The sequence below is a fragment of the Sus scrofa genome, chromosome 5, assembly GCF_000003025.6.
Source record: "Sus scrofa isolate TJ Tabasco breed Duroc chromosome 5, Sscrofa11.1, whole genome shotgun sequence".
Taxonomy (NCBI): Eukaryota; Metazoa; Chordata; class Mammalia; order Artiodactyla; family Suidae; genus Sus; species Sus scrofa.
This window is the reverse complement of record NC_010447.5, coordinates 34,624,746-34,642,928: the sequence shown is the minus strand read 5'-3', so window position 1 is coordinate 34,642,928 and position 18,183 is coordinate 34,624,746. Positions and strand designations below refer to the sequence as shown.

General features: G+C 41.0%; 1 protein-coding gene across 1 annotated transcript in view; it reads right to left on the bottom strand.

Moving 5' to 3' along the window:
• The window catches only part of KCNMB4 (potassium calcium-activated channel subfamily M regulatory beta subunit 4), a 72,252-nt gene continuing 62,756 nt past the window's right edge, over positions 8,688-18,183 (bottom strand). Inside the window, exon 3 of the mRNA XM_021091986.1 lies at positions 8,688-12,023. Within this exon, the coding sequence (XP_020947645.1) occupies positions 11,855-12,023 (169 nt within the window). The 3' untranslated portion in view covers positions 8,688-11,854. The remainder of the gene's footprint in view (positions 12,024-18,183) is intronic.

Sequence of the window (18,183 nt, the reverse complement as noted above, 5' to 3'; positions counted from 1 at the left end):
AAGAATGTATACATACGTATAACTGGGTCACTTTGCTGTACAGTAGAAATTGACAGAACATTGTAAATCAACTGTAATAAAAACAATTAAGGGAGTTCCCATTGTGGCTCAGAGGTTAACAAACCTGACTAGTAACCATGAGGACACAGGTTCCATCCCTGGCCTTGCTCAACGGGTTAGGGATCCGGCATTGCCATGAGCTGTGGTGTCAGTTGCAGACATGGCTCGGATCCTACGTTGCTGTGGCCGAAGCATGGGCTGGCAACTACAGCTCTGATTCAACCCCTAGCCTGGGAACTTCCATATGCCACAGGTATGGCCCTAAAAAGACAAAAAAAAAAAAAAAAAAAAAAAAAAAAAAACCCACACTGGGAGGGAAGAAGGGGGAGCAAATGGTCCTGGCCAACCGATCCTGAGAAACCACTGATGATCTCTGATCAGAACTCTAATCAGACAATTAACTTGGAGTTTGCAGGCTGCCTGAAGGCACAGGTAAGGAAAGGTTGGGGAGTTAGATTATAATGTAGCTAACATTTCACTGAACACTATATTGTGCCAGGAGCCCTGGTAATAAGCAGGAAGCATTTTGCATGTCTCTTTCTATACATGATTTTACCACTTACTTTAACTAAATAGCCCAGAATAATAAATACTCTTCTTAGAAGGTCTTTATACACTTTCAAGAAAGAGATTTAGACAATCTGGTTAATAACAGTAAATAAGATTTAAAGCAACCAAATACTGCTTCTGGCTCCAACAAGCTGAATTTTGTTGGAGATCCTAAAGAAAGCTGTTGAACAAACAAAGCTGCGCTTATTAAATTTCCAGCAGCAAGGGAGACCACCTTGACAAAGTCTTGGTAGTCACACATAAAAAGAAAGGAAGGCAAGAATATTTGTAGGATTTGGGGATCTGAGTTTAAACAGTTTAAGACAGTTCTTTTAAGGTGTAGAAGTAATTGGGAGTGAGTCAAATTCATAAGAGGATAGTGAGGTGAAGGTCCTGAGATAAATCTTTTTTTTTTTTGCTTTGTAAGGCCACACACTCGGCATATGGAAGTTCCCAGGCTAGGGGTTGAAACAGAGCTACAGCTGCCAGCCACAGTCACAGCCACAGCAATGCCAGATCCAAGCCATGTCTGTGACCTGTATCACAGCTCACTACGACCTACACCACAGCTCACTGCAATGCTGGATCCCTAACCCACTGAGCAAGGCCAGGGATTGAACCTGCAACATCATGGTTCCTATTCGGATTTGTTTCCGCTGAGTTCTGATGGGAACTCTGACTTGAGATAAATCTTGATTAACTGTAGTACTTAATAAGTGAACCGTTTTTTGTTTTTTGCTTTGTTCTGATTTTGGAGCCAAGCCCTGGTATTATATAATAGATTCTTTGAACTTCTCTGAGGATTTGGCCCTCTATGGTATTCTGGAAACAGGACTCTTAGAAAGAGTTGCTTGTCTCTCATAATAAGCAGGCAGGGCATGCCTTTTAACCTTCATGTCATCCCTTTTTATATGGCACTCTACCTCCTTAAGAAACATTAGAACACTTTAGAGTTTCTTAATCTTACGACCATTTTTGTATGTTTTCCTATATAGATCAAGATGTTTCGTTATTTCCAAAACATTCTCCACCTCTTGCCATTGTTGTTAACTCTCTCATGTCTAGTTAGTTGACAAGTCCTGGTGAGTACAATCCGTTCTGCCTTCTGGGTGACTTTGGCTCCAGTAAAGGATCATTATTCTAGGAGTGGGTTGAGATCTGTTTTAATATATCCAGCCTAATAATTCCCTGGTTTTGTTTAAGGTCTGACCCATCAACAAAGTTAACTCTGAGTTTTCTAGATGAGCTTCTAACATATTTGTTCAGAGCATGGACTATTCTTGGACACAGGTTAGGTAGTCATGAGTTAGCCCTTCTGGTACAAGAAGGAAAGTAGCAAGATTTTTTTTTTTTTTTTTTTTTTTTCTTTTTAGGACACCAGTGGCATAAGGAGGGTTCCAGGTTAGGGGTTGAAGCAGAGCTATAGCCACTGGCCTATACCACAGCCATAGAAACGCCAGATCCAAGTTGCACCTGCAACCTACACCACAGCTCACGGCAACGTCGGATCCCTAACCCACTGAGCGAGGTCAGTGATCGAAACTGCGTCCTCCTGGATACAAGCCAGATTTGTTTCTGGAGCCATAACGTGAACTCCAACAAGATTTAAAGTGGTACTACCAGAGAAGGAAATGGGTGAGGGAGAAAGCAATAGAATTTCATGTGAGGGAAGGCTACCTGTTAAGAAATAGAGTGTCTTTTTCTTTTTTTCTTTTTTTCTTTTTTTTTTTTTTTGTCTTTTTGCCATTTCTTGGGCTGCTCCCACAGCATACAGAGGTTCCCAAGCTAGGGGTCGAATCGGAGCTGTAGCCACCAGCCTACGCCAGAGCCACAGCAATGCGGGATCTGAGCCGTGTCTGCAACCTACACCACAGCTCAAAGCAATGCCGGATCCTTAACCCATTGAGCAAGGCCAGGGATCAAACCCACAACCTCATGGTTCCTAGTAGGATTTGTTAACCACTGCACCATGACAAGAACTCCTCCTAGAGTGTCTTTTCAGTAGGCAAAAAAGATTGTGTATCATGAGGGTGAACAAGTCTGAAGAAGGCCCTAGTAGACTGGAACCTTCACTAATTTAGCTGCAGTGCCTTTTCTTTTTTTTTTTTTTTGCTTTTTGGGGCCAAACTCACGGCACATGGAGGTTCCCAGGCTAGGGGTCCAATTGGAGCTATACCTGCCGGCCACAGCCACAGCCACAGCCACACCAGACCTGAGCCGCATCTGCAACCTACACCACAGCTCAGGGCAACACCAGATCCTTAACCTACTGAGTGAGGCCAGGGATTGAACCCACAACCTCATGGTTCCTAGTCAGATTCGTTTCCACTGAGCCACGATGGGAATTCTTGCAGTGACTATTAACCTTTCAGCTAGGAAGGGGAATTTTAATACGAGGTCAAGAAAAATGCTATGCAAGCTTTTTTTTGATAAATGACATGAAATTGAGTCAAAACACTAAAAGCTCATCCAGAGTGTTTATGCATGCATATGTAAAAAGGCTTAAGATACTTAAGTTAACCCAGGGTAAAAGACATTATAAAGTTAATTTTAAACCACAAAATGCCGGCTGGGGGAGCTGGTGTTTAGGTTCCCAAGGAAGAATTTTGGTTACTGATAACTTAAATCACAAAGAGATCTGGTGATTTTAGAACAGTAAGGAACTAACTGCCTGCAACCACTATCAGACCCAGGAAAGCCTCTTAATTTACCCTGAATTAAGTCTGACCACCTGGCCTGGAAAATTCTGAATCTTTTAGTCTGTCCAAAGTGGGGGAATTACCTCCTTGGGGTAAATCTTGTCGTGGGTGATATAATTTGTTTTGACAAAATTATAACATTCCTCCTAACTTGAAGTCCTTAAGAATTCAAACTGTTAGGAAGATTAATGAAATTAATTGAGAGAGCTCCATTCATCTTCAGACTCTAATAAAGGTCAAGAGGTCATGCACGTATTGGGTAAGAATAGAATTGCAAGAAAGCCAAGGTCCCTAAGGTCAGGGCCTTATGAAAAAAAGCAGGAGGGTATCCCATTTAATCACTGAAGCATAACTCTCCAGGCATATTGTTGACTTTTCCAGGAAAGGGGGAGCGGGATTAACTATTTTATTTAATTAATTAATTAATTATTTATTTATTTATTTATTTATTGTCTTTTTGCCTTTTCTAGGGCTGCTCCTGCAGCATATGGAGGTTCCCAGGCTAGGGGTTGAATCGGAGCTGAAGCCGCCGGCCTACGCCAGAGCCACAGCAACGCAGGATCTGAGCCACTTCTGCAACCTACACCACAGCTCACAGCAACGCCGGATCCTTAACCCACTTAGCAAGGCCAGGGATCGAACCGAAACCTCATGGTTCCTAGTCGGATTCATTAACCATGGAGCCACGACGGGAATTCCCGGGATTAACTATTTTAATGTACAGTAAGAAACTTCTAAAGACAGCACAGCAGATTTATGAGTCTAGAATATGTAACCCCATGATGAAACAGCATTTGGGTTTAGTATCACAGGGAAGTGGGGAATGACTATTTACGACCCTCAAGTCCTAAACAAATCTATATCCTCACCCCCTGGGTCTCAGGTTGGTACTGTAGCAGCCTGATGGGGTTCAGGCTATCCCCCCACAATGGCATCTGGGTGTGTTATATACCTTACTTAAGCTGAAGGAGGCCACTCTGACCTTCTGCTCACTTGTTCTTCTTCCCCGGAAGGAGGAGATAAATTTCCCTCCCGAAAGGTACCCTCCCTGTACCAGGAGAAAGGAAGATATTTGGGGCTGAGAAATCTGAACCAACAACCTTGTTCAACTAACCCTTATCTTCCTAGTTACTTCTTCACCATTGACTATCCCTCATTATTCACTCGATTCTTCCTTTCTTCAGCTTACTAACTAGCACAATTGCTTTTCCAATATCCTATCTATTTACAACATTTACAGGCATCTTTATCTACGATTTCCCTCCATTAAAGCATCTGGTAGTTTTTTTTTCTTTTCTTTTTTTTTTAGGGCCACACACCTGCAACCTATGAAAGTTCCTGGGCTAGGGACTGAACTCACGCCTCCACAATGACCCAAACTGTTACAGATTCTTACCCACTGTGCCACAGTGGGAACTCCAAGCATCTGGTAGTTTTATCTGTAATAACATTAATTTATTCTAAATCTAAGGTCTCTGAGGCTCTTCCAAAATTTTCCCTGAGATGTTCAAGATCTGGGAGTGAGACTATTTCCAATTTCAGTCTTTTTGCATGTAAAGCCCTCTTTTCTGGCTTAAGAATATTCACAAAAAGTGAGGAAAGAGCAAGGGTCACATATGCTTCAGTATCTATTCTTGAAAGCTGTCTAAAGTTACTGAAAAGTCTACTCCTGAAGTCTCCAGTGACTTCATTGGAAGTTCCTTCACAGCAGTCAAAAAAATGCAAACAATTGGACTTTGCTCACTTTTCGTTCTAAGGCGCCTGTCAAATTGAGTTCTTATCAAAAGTTCCCTGCGATCGTTCTGCTGGACCCCTGCTTCTTATGTTTATGCTACTATAACCCTAACCCGTGCACTTATCTTTGTAAATGGCAAAATTTCACCAAGAATAATTTAGATTTACAGCTAAACTACTTTCTGATTTCTAAATTTCAGAAACGATGAGATAATAAATGTGTGTTGTATTAAGCTGCGAATTCATTAGCTTTATCTGTTTTCATTTTAAGGTTAAAACTGAAACACGTATTTGTTAATTCATTAATTTTAATGTTTTCTAGGGTTAATTATGCCCAGGTACTGTGCTGTCTCACTCTGCCCAGATCTGCTGAATAACTTAGATGTTTGACAAAGCATAGATGCACACAGAAACCACTTAAAAAGAGTTAGTGATGGAAGCAACCTAAATGTCCATCGACAAACGAATGGATTAAGAAGATGTGGTACATATACACAATGGAATACTCCTCAGCCATAAAAAAAAGAACAAAATAATGCCATTTGCCGAAACATAGATGGAACTAGAGACTCTCATACTAAGTGAAGTAAGTCAGAAAGAGGAAGACAAATACCATATGATATCACTTCTATCTGGAATCTAATAGATGGCACAAACGAACCTTTCCACAGAAAAGAAACTCATGGACTTGGAGAACAGACTTGTGGTTGCCAATGGTGAGAGGGAAGGAGCGGGATGGACTGCGAGTCTGCGTTTAACAGATGCAAACTACTGCATTTGGAGTGGATAAGCAATGAGATCCTGCCGTATAGCACAGGGAAGTATATCTAGTCATTTGTGATGGAACACAATGGAGGATAATGTCAGAAAAAGAATATATATACACACATACACATATATGTGTGTGACTGGGTCACTTTGCTGTACAGTAGAAAGTTGACAGAACACTGTAAACCAACTATAATAGAAAAAGTAAAAATCATTTTTAAAAAAAAGAGTTAATGGGGGCATCGCTGATTATAAGAGAAATGCAAATCAAAACTACCATGAGATATCACCTCACACCAGTCAGAATGGCCATCATTAATAAATCCACAAATAACAAGTGCTGGAGGGGCTGTGGAGAAAAGGGAACCCTCCTGCACTGTTGGTGGGAATGTCAACTGGTACAGCCACTATGGAGAACAGTTTGGAGATACCTTAGAAACCTATACATAGAACTTCCATATGACCCTGCAATCCCACTCTTGGGCATCTATCCGGACAAAGCTCTACTTAAAAGAGACACTTGCACCCGCATGTTCATTGCAGCACTATTCACAATAGCCAGGACATGGAAACAATCCAAATGTCCATCGACAGATGATTGGATTCGGAAGATGTGGTATATAAACACAATGGAATACTACTCAGCCATAAAAAAGGATGACATAATGCCATTTGCAGCAACATGGATGGAACTAGAACTCTCATACTGAGTGAAATGAGCCAGAAAGACAAAGGCAAATACCATATGATATCACTTATAACTGGAATCTAATATCCAGCACAAATGAACATCTCCTCAGAAAAGAAAATCATGGACTTGGAGAAGAGACTTGTGGTTGCCTGATGGGAGGGGGAGGGAGTGGGAGGGATCGGGAGCTTGGGCTTATCAGACACAACCTAGAATAGATTTACAAGGAGATCCTGCTGAATAGCATTGAGAACTATGTCTAGATACTCATGTTGCAACAGAAGAAAGGGTGGGGGGAAAAAACTGTAATTGCAATGTATACATGTAAGGATAACCTGACCCCCTTGCTGTACAGTGGGAAAATAAAAAAAAAAAATTTCTGTCTTGAAAAAAAAAAAAAAAAGAGTTAATGGGGGGAAGTTCCCATTGTGGCTCAATGGTAACAAACCCAACAAGTATCCATGAGGATGCAGGTTTAATCCCTAGCCTCGCTCAGTGGGTTAAGGATGCAGCGTTGCTGTGAGCTGTGGTGTAGGTCACAGATGCGGCTTGGATCCTTCATTGCTGTGGCTCTGGTGTCAGCCAGCAGCTGCAGCTCCAATTTGACCCCTAGCCTAGGAACTTCCATATGCCACAGGTGTGGCCCTAAGAAGAAAAAAATAAAAAGAGTTAATGGGAGCATTATTATCATTGTCATTATGGATAAAAAGATCGATATGTTACTTGGAAAGGATGTGGAAACAATATGTACAAAGAACATAATGGATCTGGGGAGCATTTATCCATTTATTTAGCACCTTAATGTGTCAGGCATAATGCCAGTGATGGGAAAAAAATTCCAGCAACATTGTTCTTATGGATCTTCATAACTTATCATCTAATAGGAGAGATAAATAATACACAAGGAAACAAATAAATTAACACAAGCAGCAATAGGTACTACAAAAGAAGAAAGAAAGATGAAAAGGAAGAGGATGACAGGAGAAATCTACTTAAATAGGATCTGTGGAAGGCTTCAAGGAAAACTCAATCCTTAAGCTCAGACCTGATGAATAAGAAGACCCAGATTTACAAATATGGTGAAAAGAGAGGTCCAGACCAGGGGACAGGACCACATGTGCATAGGCCCTAAAAGGGTAGAGTGCATATGAACTCTAGACCATGTACCGGGAAATGTTAAGAAATTAGGAAAAGGTTGTTATAACGGATTGATGTATTCCAGTACTTTTCCAGGACAAATGATCTGAGCCAGGTACGTGGTTCTCTGTCTATGCTGTCTGGTAATACCTTGTCCCATTAGTTACTGTCATTGCATCGTCTGCCCATTACTAAGCTTGAGGCAGAGACTTGAGATTGCAACAGAGCTATTGCAACATATATCCAGAGCTCAAAACAGGTCAGGGCAGGTCTTAGAGCTCAAAACAGGAGAGAAGAGATCTAGGAACCAACAGCTGAGATCACCAGATGAGAACAGTCAGGAAAAAGCAATGTAAATTATATTCCTGTCATAGCAAAAGTCTAAGATATGCAGCTTTGCATTGTTGCCAGGCAGCAAGGAAACAGATACTGCAGGATGGAAAACAAGAGACCCTGGTTATGCTTTGACTAACCGTTAGATAAAACTGGCACTAGTAACAACTTGGAAGGCAGACCTGTAGCTATGGGGAAAGTAATTAGAAAAAAAGCACAGTGACGCTATGCATTGGTTGCTTTTTGCCGTTTTTCAGTAAGGTACTATGACAAATAGTGAAACAAGAAAACTAGTATACGAGTAGGCAACACAGCTTGGTTACAGGAGTTGAGCCTATATTCTGCAGCCCAACTGCTTCTGTACTTCAGACAGCAGGAGTCAGCAGGAAGTCAGCTGAACAGAAAAGACCAGATCAAGGGTACCAATTCTCACATAAACTCACTCCAGAAGGCTTCAAAGTGGCTGCCATTTCACTGAAGGATGGAGATACGGGCCAAGCCCAGAGCCTAGTGAGATGCTGCTGCCTTGAGAACTATAATGAGAGTAGCCCTCTGGCTTTGGTTACTTTCACGTGAACTAATGAAACAAAAAGCAAAACAACCCAAATACCATGTTTTGACGAAATCATATCACCAATCTGATACACTTCTCTGAGGCCAGATGACCCCATTACCCCAAATTCGGTTTGGATGTTGAGACTAATAATCACACACATCAAGAGGGTATGAAAAGGTTTATTGTTCACATAATGAGACTTTCTGGGAGAGTGGGGCAGTTCCCAAGCAGATCCCCAAATGACTTGACTGGCCTGGCTTTTATGATTCTTAGGGAGTGGAGCAGAGAGAGGGTTCCATGAGCAGGTGAGGGCAGGTATGAACTTCCCATCTGCTCTAAAGGAGGAGGTACCCAGGCTCTTTCATCAGCTTGCCCAGAGGTGGAGCAGAAAGAGAAAGCTGTTAGCAGTCAAACATCAAATATGGAGCCAGACTCCTGATCACAGCCAAATCAACAATAATCCTATAAACTATAAAAATCTATGTTTGTCTAAGGAAATCCAGGTTTAGGAATCTGCACCAGCAGGCAGATGCCTGCCAAGGCTATGATGCCTCCCCAAAGTATCAGGTGTGGCTGAGCCTGACAAGCAAGAATTTTCCAGTCAAACTAGGGGCCACAACAGACAGTGGACAAGGGAATTTCTCGAAAAGAACAGATTCAGGGTCTAATCAAGGTCTTGCCCTGGACTTTCTATGCTGCCAGGGCAAGAGATCTTTGTCATCCCTGCTCAGATTTTCATCATGGCCTGGGCCAATTACAGCCGCCCACCATTCTGTCATTTACTCTAGTATTCATTCTGCCTTTTTTCTTCCCCCCACCCCCCCGAGTTTTAGTAGGACATATGTCCACTAGGCTGAAAATAACATGTCCCAGCCATCCTTCAAGCTAGGTAGAGAGAGTTATATAGTTAGCATTTGTGGATGGGCCATGAGCAGAGTAATGGCTGCAACTTCCTTAAAAGGAAATAGCTTGCTCTCCACTTTCTCTCTTTTCACTGGCTGCAAAGTGAATGAGCTTCTCTGAGCCAGCTTTGACCATGAGAGGAACACCGTCTTTGGTAATGACAACAAGGTAGATGAATTCTGGTTCTCTTGGTGACCTTATGAAACAGACCTGCCCTTCCTGCCCTGTATTTCTCAATGGCCTCAGGATTGCTATATGAGAAAGAAAAGAACTTCTATTTTACATGAGTCATCACATTTAGGGGTTTCTGCTACAGCAGCCTCGACCATTTCCTCCCTTACACACACACACAAAGAATTTAAACATTTAAGACGTTAAGCTCCTTTCTCTTCTATGATATTAAAAATGTCCTCTCCTTGTTCTTTTGGATTTTTACCTTTAACAGTACATATAAGGAACCTCGAATTGATCTGGCAAGAAAGACCTTAAAACTATATGTGACCTCAGGAATTCAGTGTACTTCTCCTCTTTTCCAAAAATCAACCTACGGGATATAATCAGATATACTCTGAGCCTCACTAGAAGCATTTCATTAATATGCAAAATGGATGAGTATCAAACTGGTAAACAACTCAGATCAATATGTATTAACTGCCCTTTTTACCAACACATATGTCCATGCATTATTTTCATCCACTCCTTGTAATCAGTTAATCACAGATTATTGGGCGAAGATAAAATGGATAGACTCCCTCTCCCACAGTGTGATGCAAAGACGATGATTTTTTTCTGATTCCCAGTTTCGTGTTACTCTGTGCTTCAGGATGGTTCACTGTGTTGCCAAGACAACAAGGATGCTGCAACCGAAAACTGGGATTGAAGTCAAGGCACTGTAGCTGCCTTAAAAGATGTCATGAATACTGTGATACTGTGTTCAAGACCTTGTTCACAGTGAAATCTGTAACATTTGAATTGGAAAAAAAGAAATCATAGTCATCCAACACCCTAGTCTTCTGCAGAAGACAATGGCTCTCTCAAGTGCTTGTATTCTAAAATTAAGAAAACACTGGTGGTACGTGGGCTAAAAGTCAGGAAACCATCATTCTACTAAGATGTAATCTTAGAACTCGGAGCAATTAACTGAAGAGAGCTTGTCTTTAAATTCCCATTTGCCTTTATTCTAATAGAAGCATGTCTGAGGAATACTAGAAGAAAGCCAAAAGAAATGATGCTGTCAGTGTCTCCTTGACCAAAAACGTACATCTCATCTAAACAAAAGTTTGAGTCCATGTGGTAAATAAATAGGGTAGATTTGATATTCACTGAGACCTGTGATTGATATTTGGAATCTGAGTTGAAGAACAGATGCAAAGAGGTATGGTCTCCTCAATCAACTTTTGATAAAGGCACAGAATGCGCATCAGCAGAGTGATCTCTTGCACGTCCAGGTTTGTCCAAGCAAACAAATCAACTGCATCAATATTCTTGTTTTAATACTGAAAACATCCAAGTCAAGGACAAAGAAATGAGAAATAAAATGCTTCAACTGATTTTGACATTTTTTTTCTGACCTAAAAGAAAAAAGAAATGAAAACGGCATTTAGCTAAGCTGAAAAGTGTCCTTCACATCGTGTACATTCTATTGCACAAAGAAAAAAAAAACCAATCAAAAATAATTGGAACAGATGAATAAAGAGGCACAGTGCTCCTAGAGCTAGGACGGGCCTTCTTCAGAATCGTCTCCCTCTTTTAAGAAATAATCTGGTGAAAAATGATGCAGAGGCATAGGCAGGTGTCGGAGGATAAGTTTTCCCAACCTCTGAGGGTTCCCTGTTGCAGAGTCACAGAAGGGACGTGGAAACTGAATTAACAGTGTAGTTTTCCTTTTGCAAGCAGGAGTCAGAAGGTATTTTCTTTAATGGAAACTGGGGATTACATGGTGAGGTCGAGAGACTTGTGCCAGCACCCCTGTCTCCAAGGAAAAGTTTAATCTAGCAAAATCAAATGAAATCCGTAAGACCCTTTTTTAAAACCCCAGTGTTCTAAGCATAAAAAAGGAAATAGAAAAGAATGCAGACCACTCTATTTTAATATTTTTAAGTAGCATAAATCATAATGGTTTGTATCCTACACTGTACAATTATACACAGTTACTTCCTAAAGAAAATTAACTTCTATAGGATTTTCTGCAACGATTACTCCGTACAGCTAAGAGCTGGACCCTTCAGCCATGGCTACGACACATGGAAAACAATCTATGAGGTTCTAAGTCTTCCAGTTGTGCCTGTTTCTGCTGTCATTGAGGGAGCAGCCTCTCAGAGACCTCTCCCAGCCCCTTCCACCTCCTGCGCTGGGAAACAGGCTCGGCAGGTAGACGTGTGGCGAGAAGTGCAGCTTCTGTGTTTGGCTTCCACAAGCTGACACCCTTTAAGAGAACTTGCGCTTCTTCATGGCTTCTGCCTTGACTGCCAGGCTCTTGGCACAGATGGTCAGGACCACAATGAGAACGCCCACCACGAATGTCACCAGGGGCCAGAGGAAGCAATGCAGGAGGACGATCTCATCATGAGTGCGATGCAGGAGCACATCGTCCGGTCTGCAAGACAGTGGAGAACAGGAAAGAAAGAGTGGTCAACCGCCTTGGCATGGCATAGCTCTTCACAGCATGGAGCTCAGCTTGCTTTCTGGTCCAAAGGGTATAACCAGCATTGGAAGTGAAGCCTTCACCCTGAGTATAAATACTGTGCTTTGTGCTTCAAACCCATGGTGGAAAGTTCTGAGGTCTTGAATCAAGTAATGGGTGCAAATTTGCATATTATTTATCATGTAATTTCCTTGTAAAATGTGAAAAGTGTAGCCATCTCTGACACTATTATTTTCCTCCCTTCTAAGTTTTTAGCATGTTCCATTTTCTCACTTACCCTTTAATGTCTGCTGAATCAGTCTAAAACGTACTTAAGTTTTGGCCTTCTCAAACAAACCCAAACCCAAATGAGGTTTTGTTTTGTTTTTTACCCCTTTCATCTATTTTGCCCACCTCCCCAACCCTCCACCTCTGGCAACCACCCATCTAATCTCTGTATCTTAAATAAACTTGGTTGTTTGTTGTTAAGATTCCACATATAAGTGAAATCATATATTTGTCTTTCTCTGTCTCACTTCACTTAGCATAATACCCTCAACATTCATCCACGTTGTTGCAAATGGCAGATTTGGTTCTTTTTTTTTTTTTGTCATTTTTTTAGGGTCGCACCCACAGCATATGGAGGTTCCCAGGCTTAGGGGTCTCATCAGAACTACAGCTGCTGGCCTACACCACAGCCACAGCAATGCAGGATCCGAGCCGCATCTGCCACCTACACCACAGCTCGTGGCAATGCTGGATCCTTAACCCACTGAGTGAGGCCAGGGATTGAACCTGCAACCTCATGGTTCCTAGTCAGATTCATTTCTGCTGCTCCATGACGGAACTCCTTGTTCTCTTTTAATGGCTGAATAATATTCCATTGTATGTAAGTATATGTGTGTGTGTGTGTGTATATATATATATATAAATATATATGTGAGTATATATATGTATGTGGTATCACATTTTCTTTAGTCATTCATCCATTTTTGGACACAGGTTGTTTCATGTCTTGGGTATTGTAAATAATGCTGTAATAGGCATGGGGAGCATATATCTTTTCAAATTAGTGTTTTCATTTTCTTCAGACAAATATCCAGAGGTGAAATTGCCGGATCATGTGATCATATGGTAGTTCCATTTTTAATTTTTTGAGGAAACTTCATATGTTTTTCATAGTGGCTGCATCAATTTACATGCCCCCCAACAGTAATTCCCCTTTCTCCACATCTTCACCAACACTTGTTATTTTTGTTTTTTTGATAATAGTCATTTTCACAGGTATGAGGTGATATCTCATTGTGGTTTTGATGTGCAGTTCCCTGATGATTTATGATATTGAACATCTTTTCATGTACCTGACAAATGATCTTAATTTACAAAAAAAACATCAGCTAAAGCCACTATTTGAATTTGGTCAGAAAGACCTGTGGTGTAGTCTTCAGGTCAACTCAGCTTCATTATGTGAAAGTTTTTAATAATGAACAAACAAGTGAGTAGTTGGATTTAATGTGTTTTTCCATGCTTCTGGGTAGGACTGGCCATCATTTTAAATTACTGACCACTTTCTTTTTTTTTTTTTTTTTTGACCACTTTCTTGATAAATTTTGCCAAGCGTTAGCAATATATTCAGTCTTATCAATGTGGGATTCTATTTGCAATTCTATTTGCAACATTGGTCTCATAACCCCAAAGTGAAGATGAGATACATCTCACTAGCCGTGATCTCCTGTCTTTGGCCACTAGTGGGAGATCCTGAGATTGAGCTTTCATGTAAGAGATTTACATATTTGCAAGATATTTCCATTTCATCCACAGGAAGTTTTTTCTGTTACACAAGAGTAGCTATGCTTCCACCGGAAAATAAAATAATGCAGAATAATCAGTCCAATTGCTCTCAAGAATATCAGAAGCTTTAGAGTACAAGAGCAGTGCATTTAACAGAGAAATGCATTCCTGAGGCATTCTCCATAATCAGAGCTCTCATAATTCAAGACCTATTTTCCCAGAAGACTGATAAAGAATGTTGGGTATTTCTCTTCCACCTATAATGCAGCCATCATGCAGCATTAAGATAAGTGGTTTTGCAGACTGGCTCTAGAATTACATAATCCTTGCCCTTTTTTGTGCATATCATTTCGAATTCTGCACATAAAGTGAGATTTTTATTGACATTTGATTTCAATTAAAATTTGAACTTAGTGAATGCAGAGTCATTGTAACAATTAAGCAAAAATCATTCCAGCTTGCAGAAGTTACTCCTTTTTCTGAATTCCTGTAGCAACACATTATCTTCAAGACTTGTACTACCATTAATTTGTGACATATATCAATGTGCATATCCTTTACTCCAGTAAGACCCTTGACTTTGTCACTGCTTGTTATTCTGCACATCGGTGGTGCTAGGTAAACACTTGCTACAGATGAAGGGGAAACCATCCCAACGGCAGTCTTGTTATCCATGCAAAATTTCACCAAACTTCAAGCCTTGAAGGTAAAAAAGGAGAACCCTTGGTCCCAAGATAACCAGGGCACAATACAGTTATAGTCTTATTTCACAGTCTTTGAAATCCCACCCCTCGCACACTGTCACCATTCTTTCCCCAACTATGAGAAGTCACAGCTCTTTCCCCAACTATGAGAAGTCACAGCTGTCAGACCCTCTACGTGAGTGTGCGAGGGAAGGTAAGAGCTACTTTGGGGTGACCTTCCTCCCTCTCTTCCTTCTTACCTTCATTCCTACCTACCTTCCTTTCTCCTCTCCTCTCCTCCCTGTCTTTCTTGGATTGTTCTAGCCCTCCAAAATTAAGTGGTTCAAAGATAAGCTAGAGTCTTCATCAAAGGTCAACAGTGTACACTAATGTGAATGTACTGAACGCTTACCCATGGTTAAAACAGTTAAAAAGGAGGGGGCTGGTGGAGAGGGACTTGGATTTTTAACACGATTTTAATTAATTTGCATGTTGTTTCCATAACAAATGCATTTTGCAGCTAATTTTCTAGTAAAATGCTTCCCTAAGTATCTTTTATATATATGCCTTCTCTAGTCACTATTGTTGAGGTTGAATCCTTTACTTCTATACAGTAGCTCCCTCCCCTTATCTGCCATTTTGCTTTTCAGTTTGTTACCTTGAGGCAACTGAGGTCTAAATATATTAAATGGGGGGTTCCCACTGTGGCTCAGTGGTTAACGAACCCAATTAGTATCCATGAGGAGTTGGGTTTGATCCCTGGCCCTGCTCAGTGGGTTACGCATCTGGCATTGCTGTGAGGTGTGGTGTAGGTTGCAGATGTGGCTCAGATCCCATGTTGCTGTGGCTGTGGTGTAGGCTGGCAGCTGTAGCTCCGATTCGACCTCTAGCCTGGGAACCTCCATATGCTGTGGGAGCGACCCCAGAAAAGGCAAAAAAGGACAAAAAAAAAAAAAGAATACTTGATGTCTGTTTCCACTTTACACGGTTCTAAGATGCCCCACAGTCTCCTTCAATAGAAGTGAAGGATATAGAATATGCCACTTTGGCAGAAGGATTATTTTGAACTGAAAGCAACTGAGAAGAAGCAGATCCAAGAAAGTGCACACCCTCCTGCTACTTGCCTAAAAGCAGGACATAAATTTTATAAAGGTGTTCCCCTTCCATTCTCGTCCAGAAAGGACAGAAGTTAATCACTGGAGACAACGCTAGAGCCTTACAAGCCAGAGGAATCTATCAAACAAACTTCATTAACTCAGCACTTATGTTCCATTAGCTCCTCATATATTTACCTTCCTACAAAACGCTGCCCTAGAAACTCAAGGTCCTTTTCACCTCATCTTGTCCCTTCTCTAAACATGTACTGCTATCTTAAAATAAAAAAAAAAAAAAAAAAAAAAAAAAGATGCTATAAGTCCAAGTCTAACCACCTCTTTGAGCTACTCATCACTGTGTAGGCATGATGCATGTGTTAACAGACTTCTCTATTTTTCTCTTGTTAACCAGTCTTATGTCACTCTAATTTACAGGGTCCCAGGCAATGAACCTCAGATGAGTAGAAGAAAAAATAGTTTTTCCTCCCTAGAAGAAAACACTTGTTTCTCTGCTTAGTTAAGCTTAAGTCTATCATTCAGTTGTAGGATTTACTGATGTTACCTCTACATTGTCCTTACTACATAATGAAAGGCTAGCTTTTTCAAACTGCGCCTTTAGTGCCTCAATTGAAGGAGCAACCCCCAACCCCCCCAACTTCCTGCAACTTTACCAGGCAGATTTTGAATGGGTTAGCAAAAATCATTTCTAAAGGCGTTTGGGCTCAGGATTCAGTTTGTCATAATTCCACAATGGTGAGACCAAAAAGGAAAATTTTCTGACAAACACTGTTTTCAGCATTTGGCAAACAGATATAGGGCCTGATGGGATCTGAATATGATGTATTAAACTCAGGATGGTGATGAGGATGTCGGCAATAAGCAAAAGACAAATGAAAAAAAGAATGATTACTTTATATCTGAGAGCTTCAAAAAAGTAAGCAAGAGATATCTTTGGGGTTGTGTGGAAATGCTAATGGAAAGCACTTTTAAGCCCTGAGGGGGATGTGTACAAATATCATAAAACAAGAGTAAATGCTATGGGTTCCCTTAAATTACTTTCCTAAGGATTGGACCTACCCTGAGTTGAGCTTTGAATGTATATTATGATAATAGTAGCTAGCATTTATTAAGTGCTTACCACCTTCCAGGTACTCTGGAAGGACATTTAATCTCACTTGATCCTTAAAACAACCCTATGCTGGAAGCATATATATATATATTTTTTTTTTTTTTTTTGCTTTAAAATTTTATTTTTATTTTTGCTTTTTAAAGCCGCACCCGCGGCACATGGAAGCTCCCAGGCAAGGGGTCATTTCGGAGCTGCAACTGCCAGCCTACACCACAGCCAGAGCCATGCAGGATCTGAGCCATGTCTTCAACCTACACCATAGCTCACGGCAACACCAAATCCTTAACCCACTGAGAGAGGCTAGGGATCGAACCTGTGTCCTCTGCTGAGCCACAGTGGGAACTCCCTGGAAGAATTTGTAATTGCCACTTTATAATCAAAGAAAGTGAGGCAAAGAAAAATCATTTCCCCAAGATTACACAACTTGAAATAATGATTTAATGGTCTGAAATCCTATCGTCAGTATGATTTTTAAACCTGTACTATTTATCCCTCGGCCAGCTTTTCTCAAATTTGAATCATCTATGGTGTTTGCTGAAATGCAGCTTCCTGGGTTTCAACCCCTGGTTTACTATATCAGAACCTGAGGTTGTAGTATTCAGAAATCTGCATTTTTGAGAGGCTCCTGGCTTCGAATAATAGATGGTAAAGTTTAATAAGCACTGTGAAAAATTCTGGTAGTTAAAAAGTATTGGGAGTGAAACACGAAGCTATTTAGCAGGCTATTTCTTTTTTCTTTTTTTCTTTTTTTTTTTTTTTTTTTGCCATTTTGTGGGCTGCTCCCACAGCATATGGAGGTTCCCAGGCTAGGGGTCTAATTTGAGCTGTAGCCACCAGCCTACGCCAGAGCCACAGCAACTCGGGATCCGAGCCACGTCTGTGACCTACACCACAGCTGGTGGATCCTTAACCCACCAAGCAAGGCCAGGGATCGAACCTACAACCTCATGGTTCCTAGTCGGATTCGTTAACCATTGTGCCATGACGGGAACTCCTACATTTCTTAAACTCATCTTAACCAGTTCACATAAAAATCCAAACTACATTATAGTTTACTAGTATCACCTGATGGTAACTGTACCTATCAAAAGACAAGATAATCGCCTTCAAAGTGTTTTCACCATGATGATTCTCTAGGAAACAGGAATCTTTCTAGCTTTATTATCACAAGTACTTCTTTTTTTTTGTTTTTTTGTTTTTTTGTTTGTTTGTTTGTTTTTGGTATTTTTCTAGGGCTGCACCCTCGGCATATGGAGGTTCCCAGGCTAGGGGTCTAATCTGAGCTGTAGCCACCAGCCTATGCCACAGCCACAGCAATGTGGGATCCGAGCCGCGTCTGTGACCTACACCACAGCTAGTGGCAATGCCGGATCCTTAACCCACTGATCAAGGCCAGGGACGAAACCCACAACCTCATGGTTCCTAGTCAGATTCAT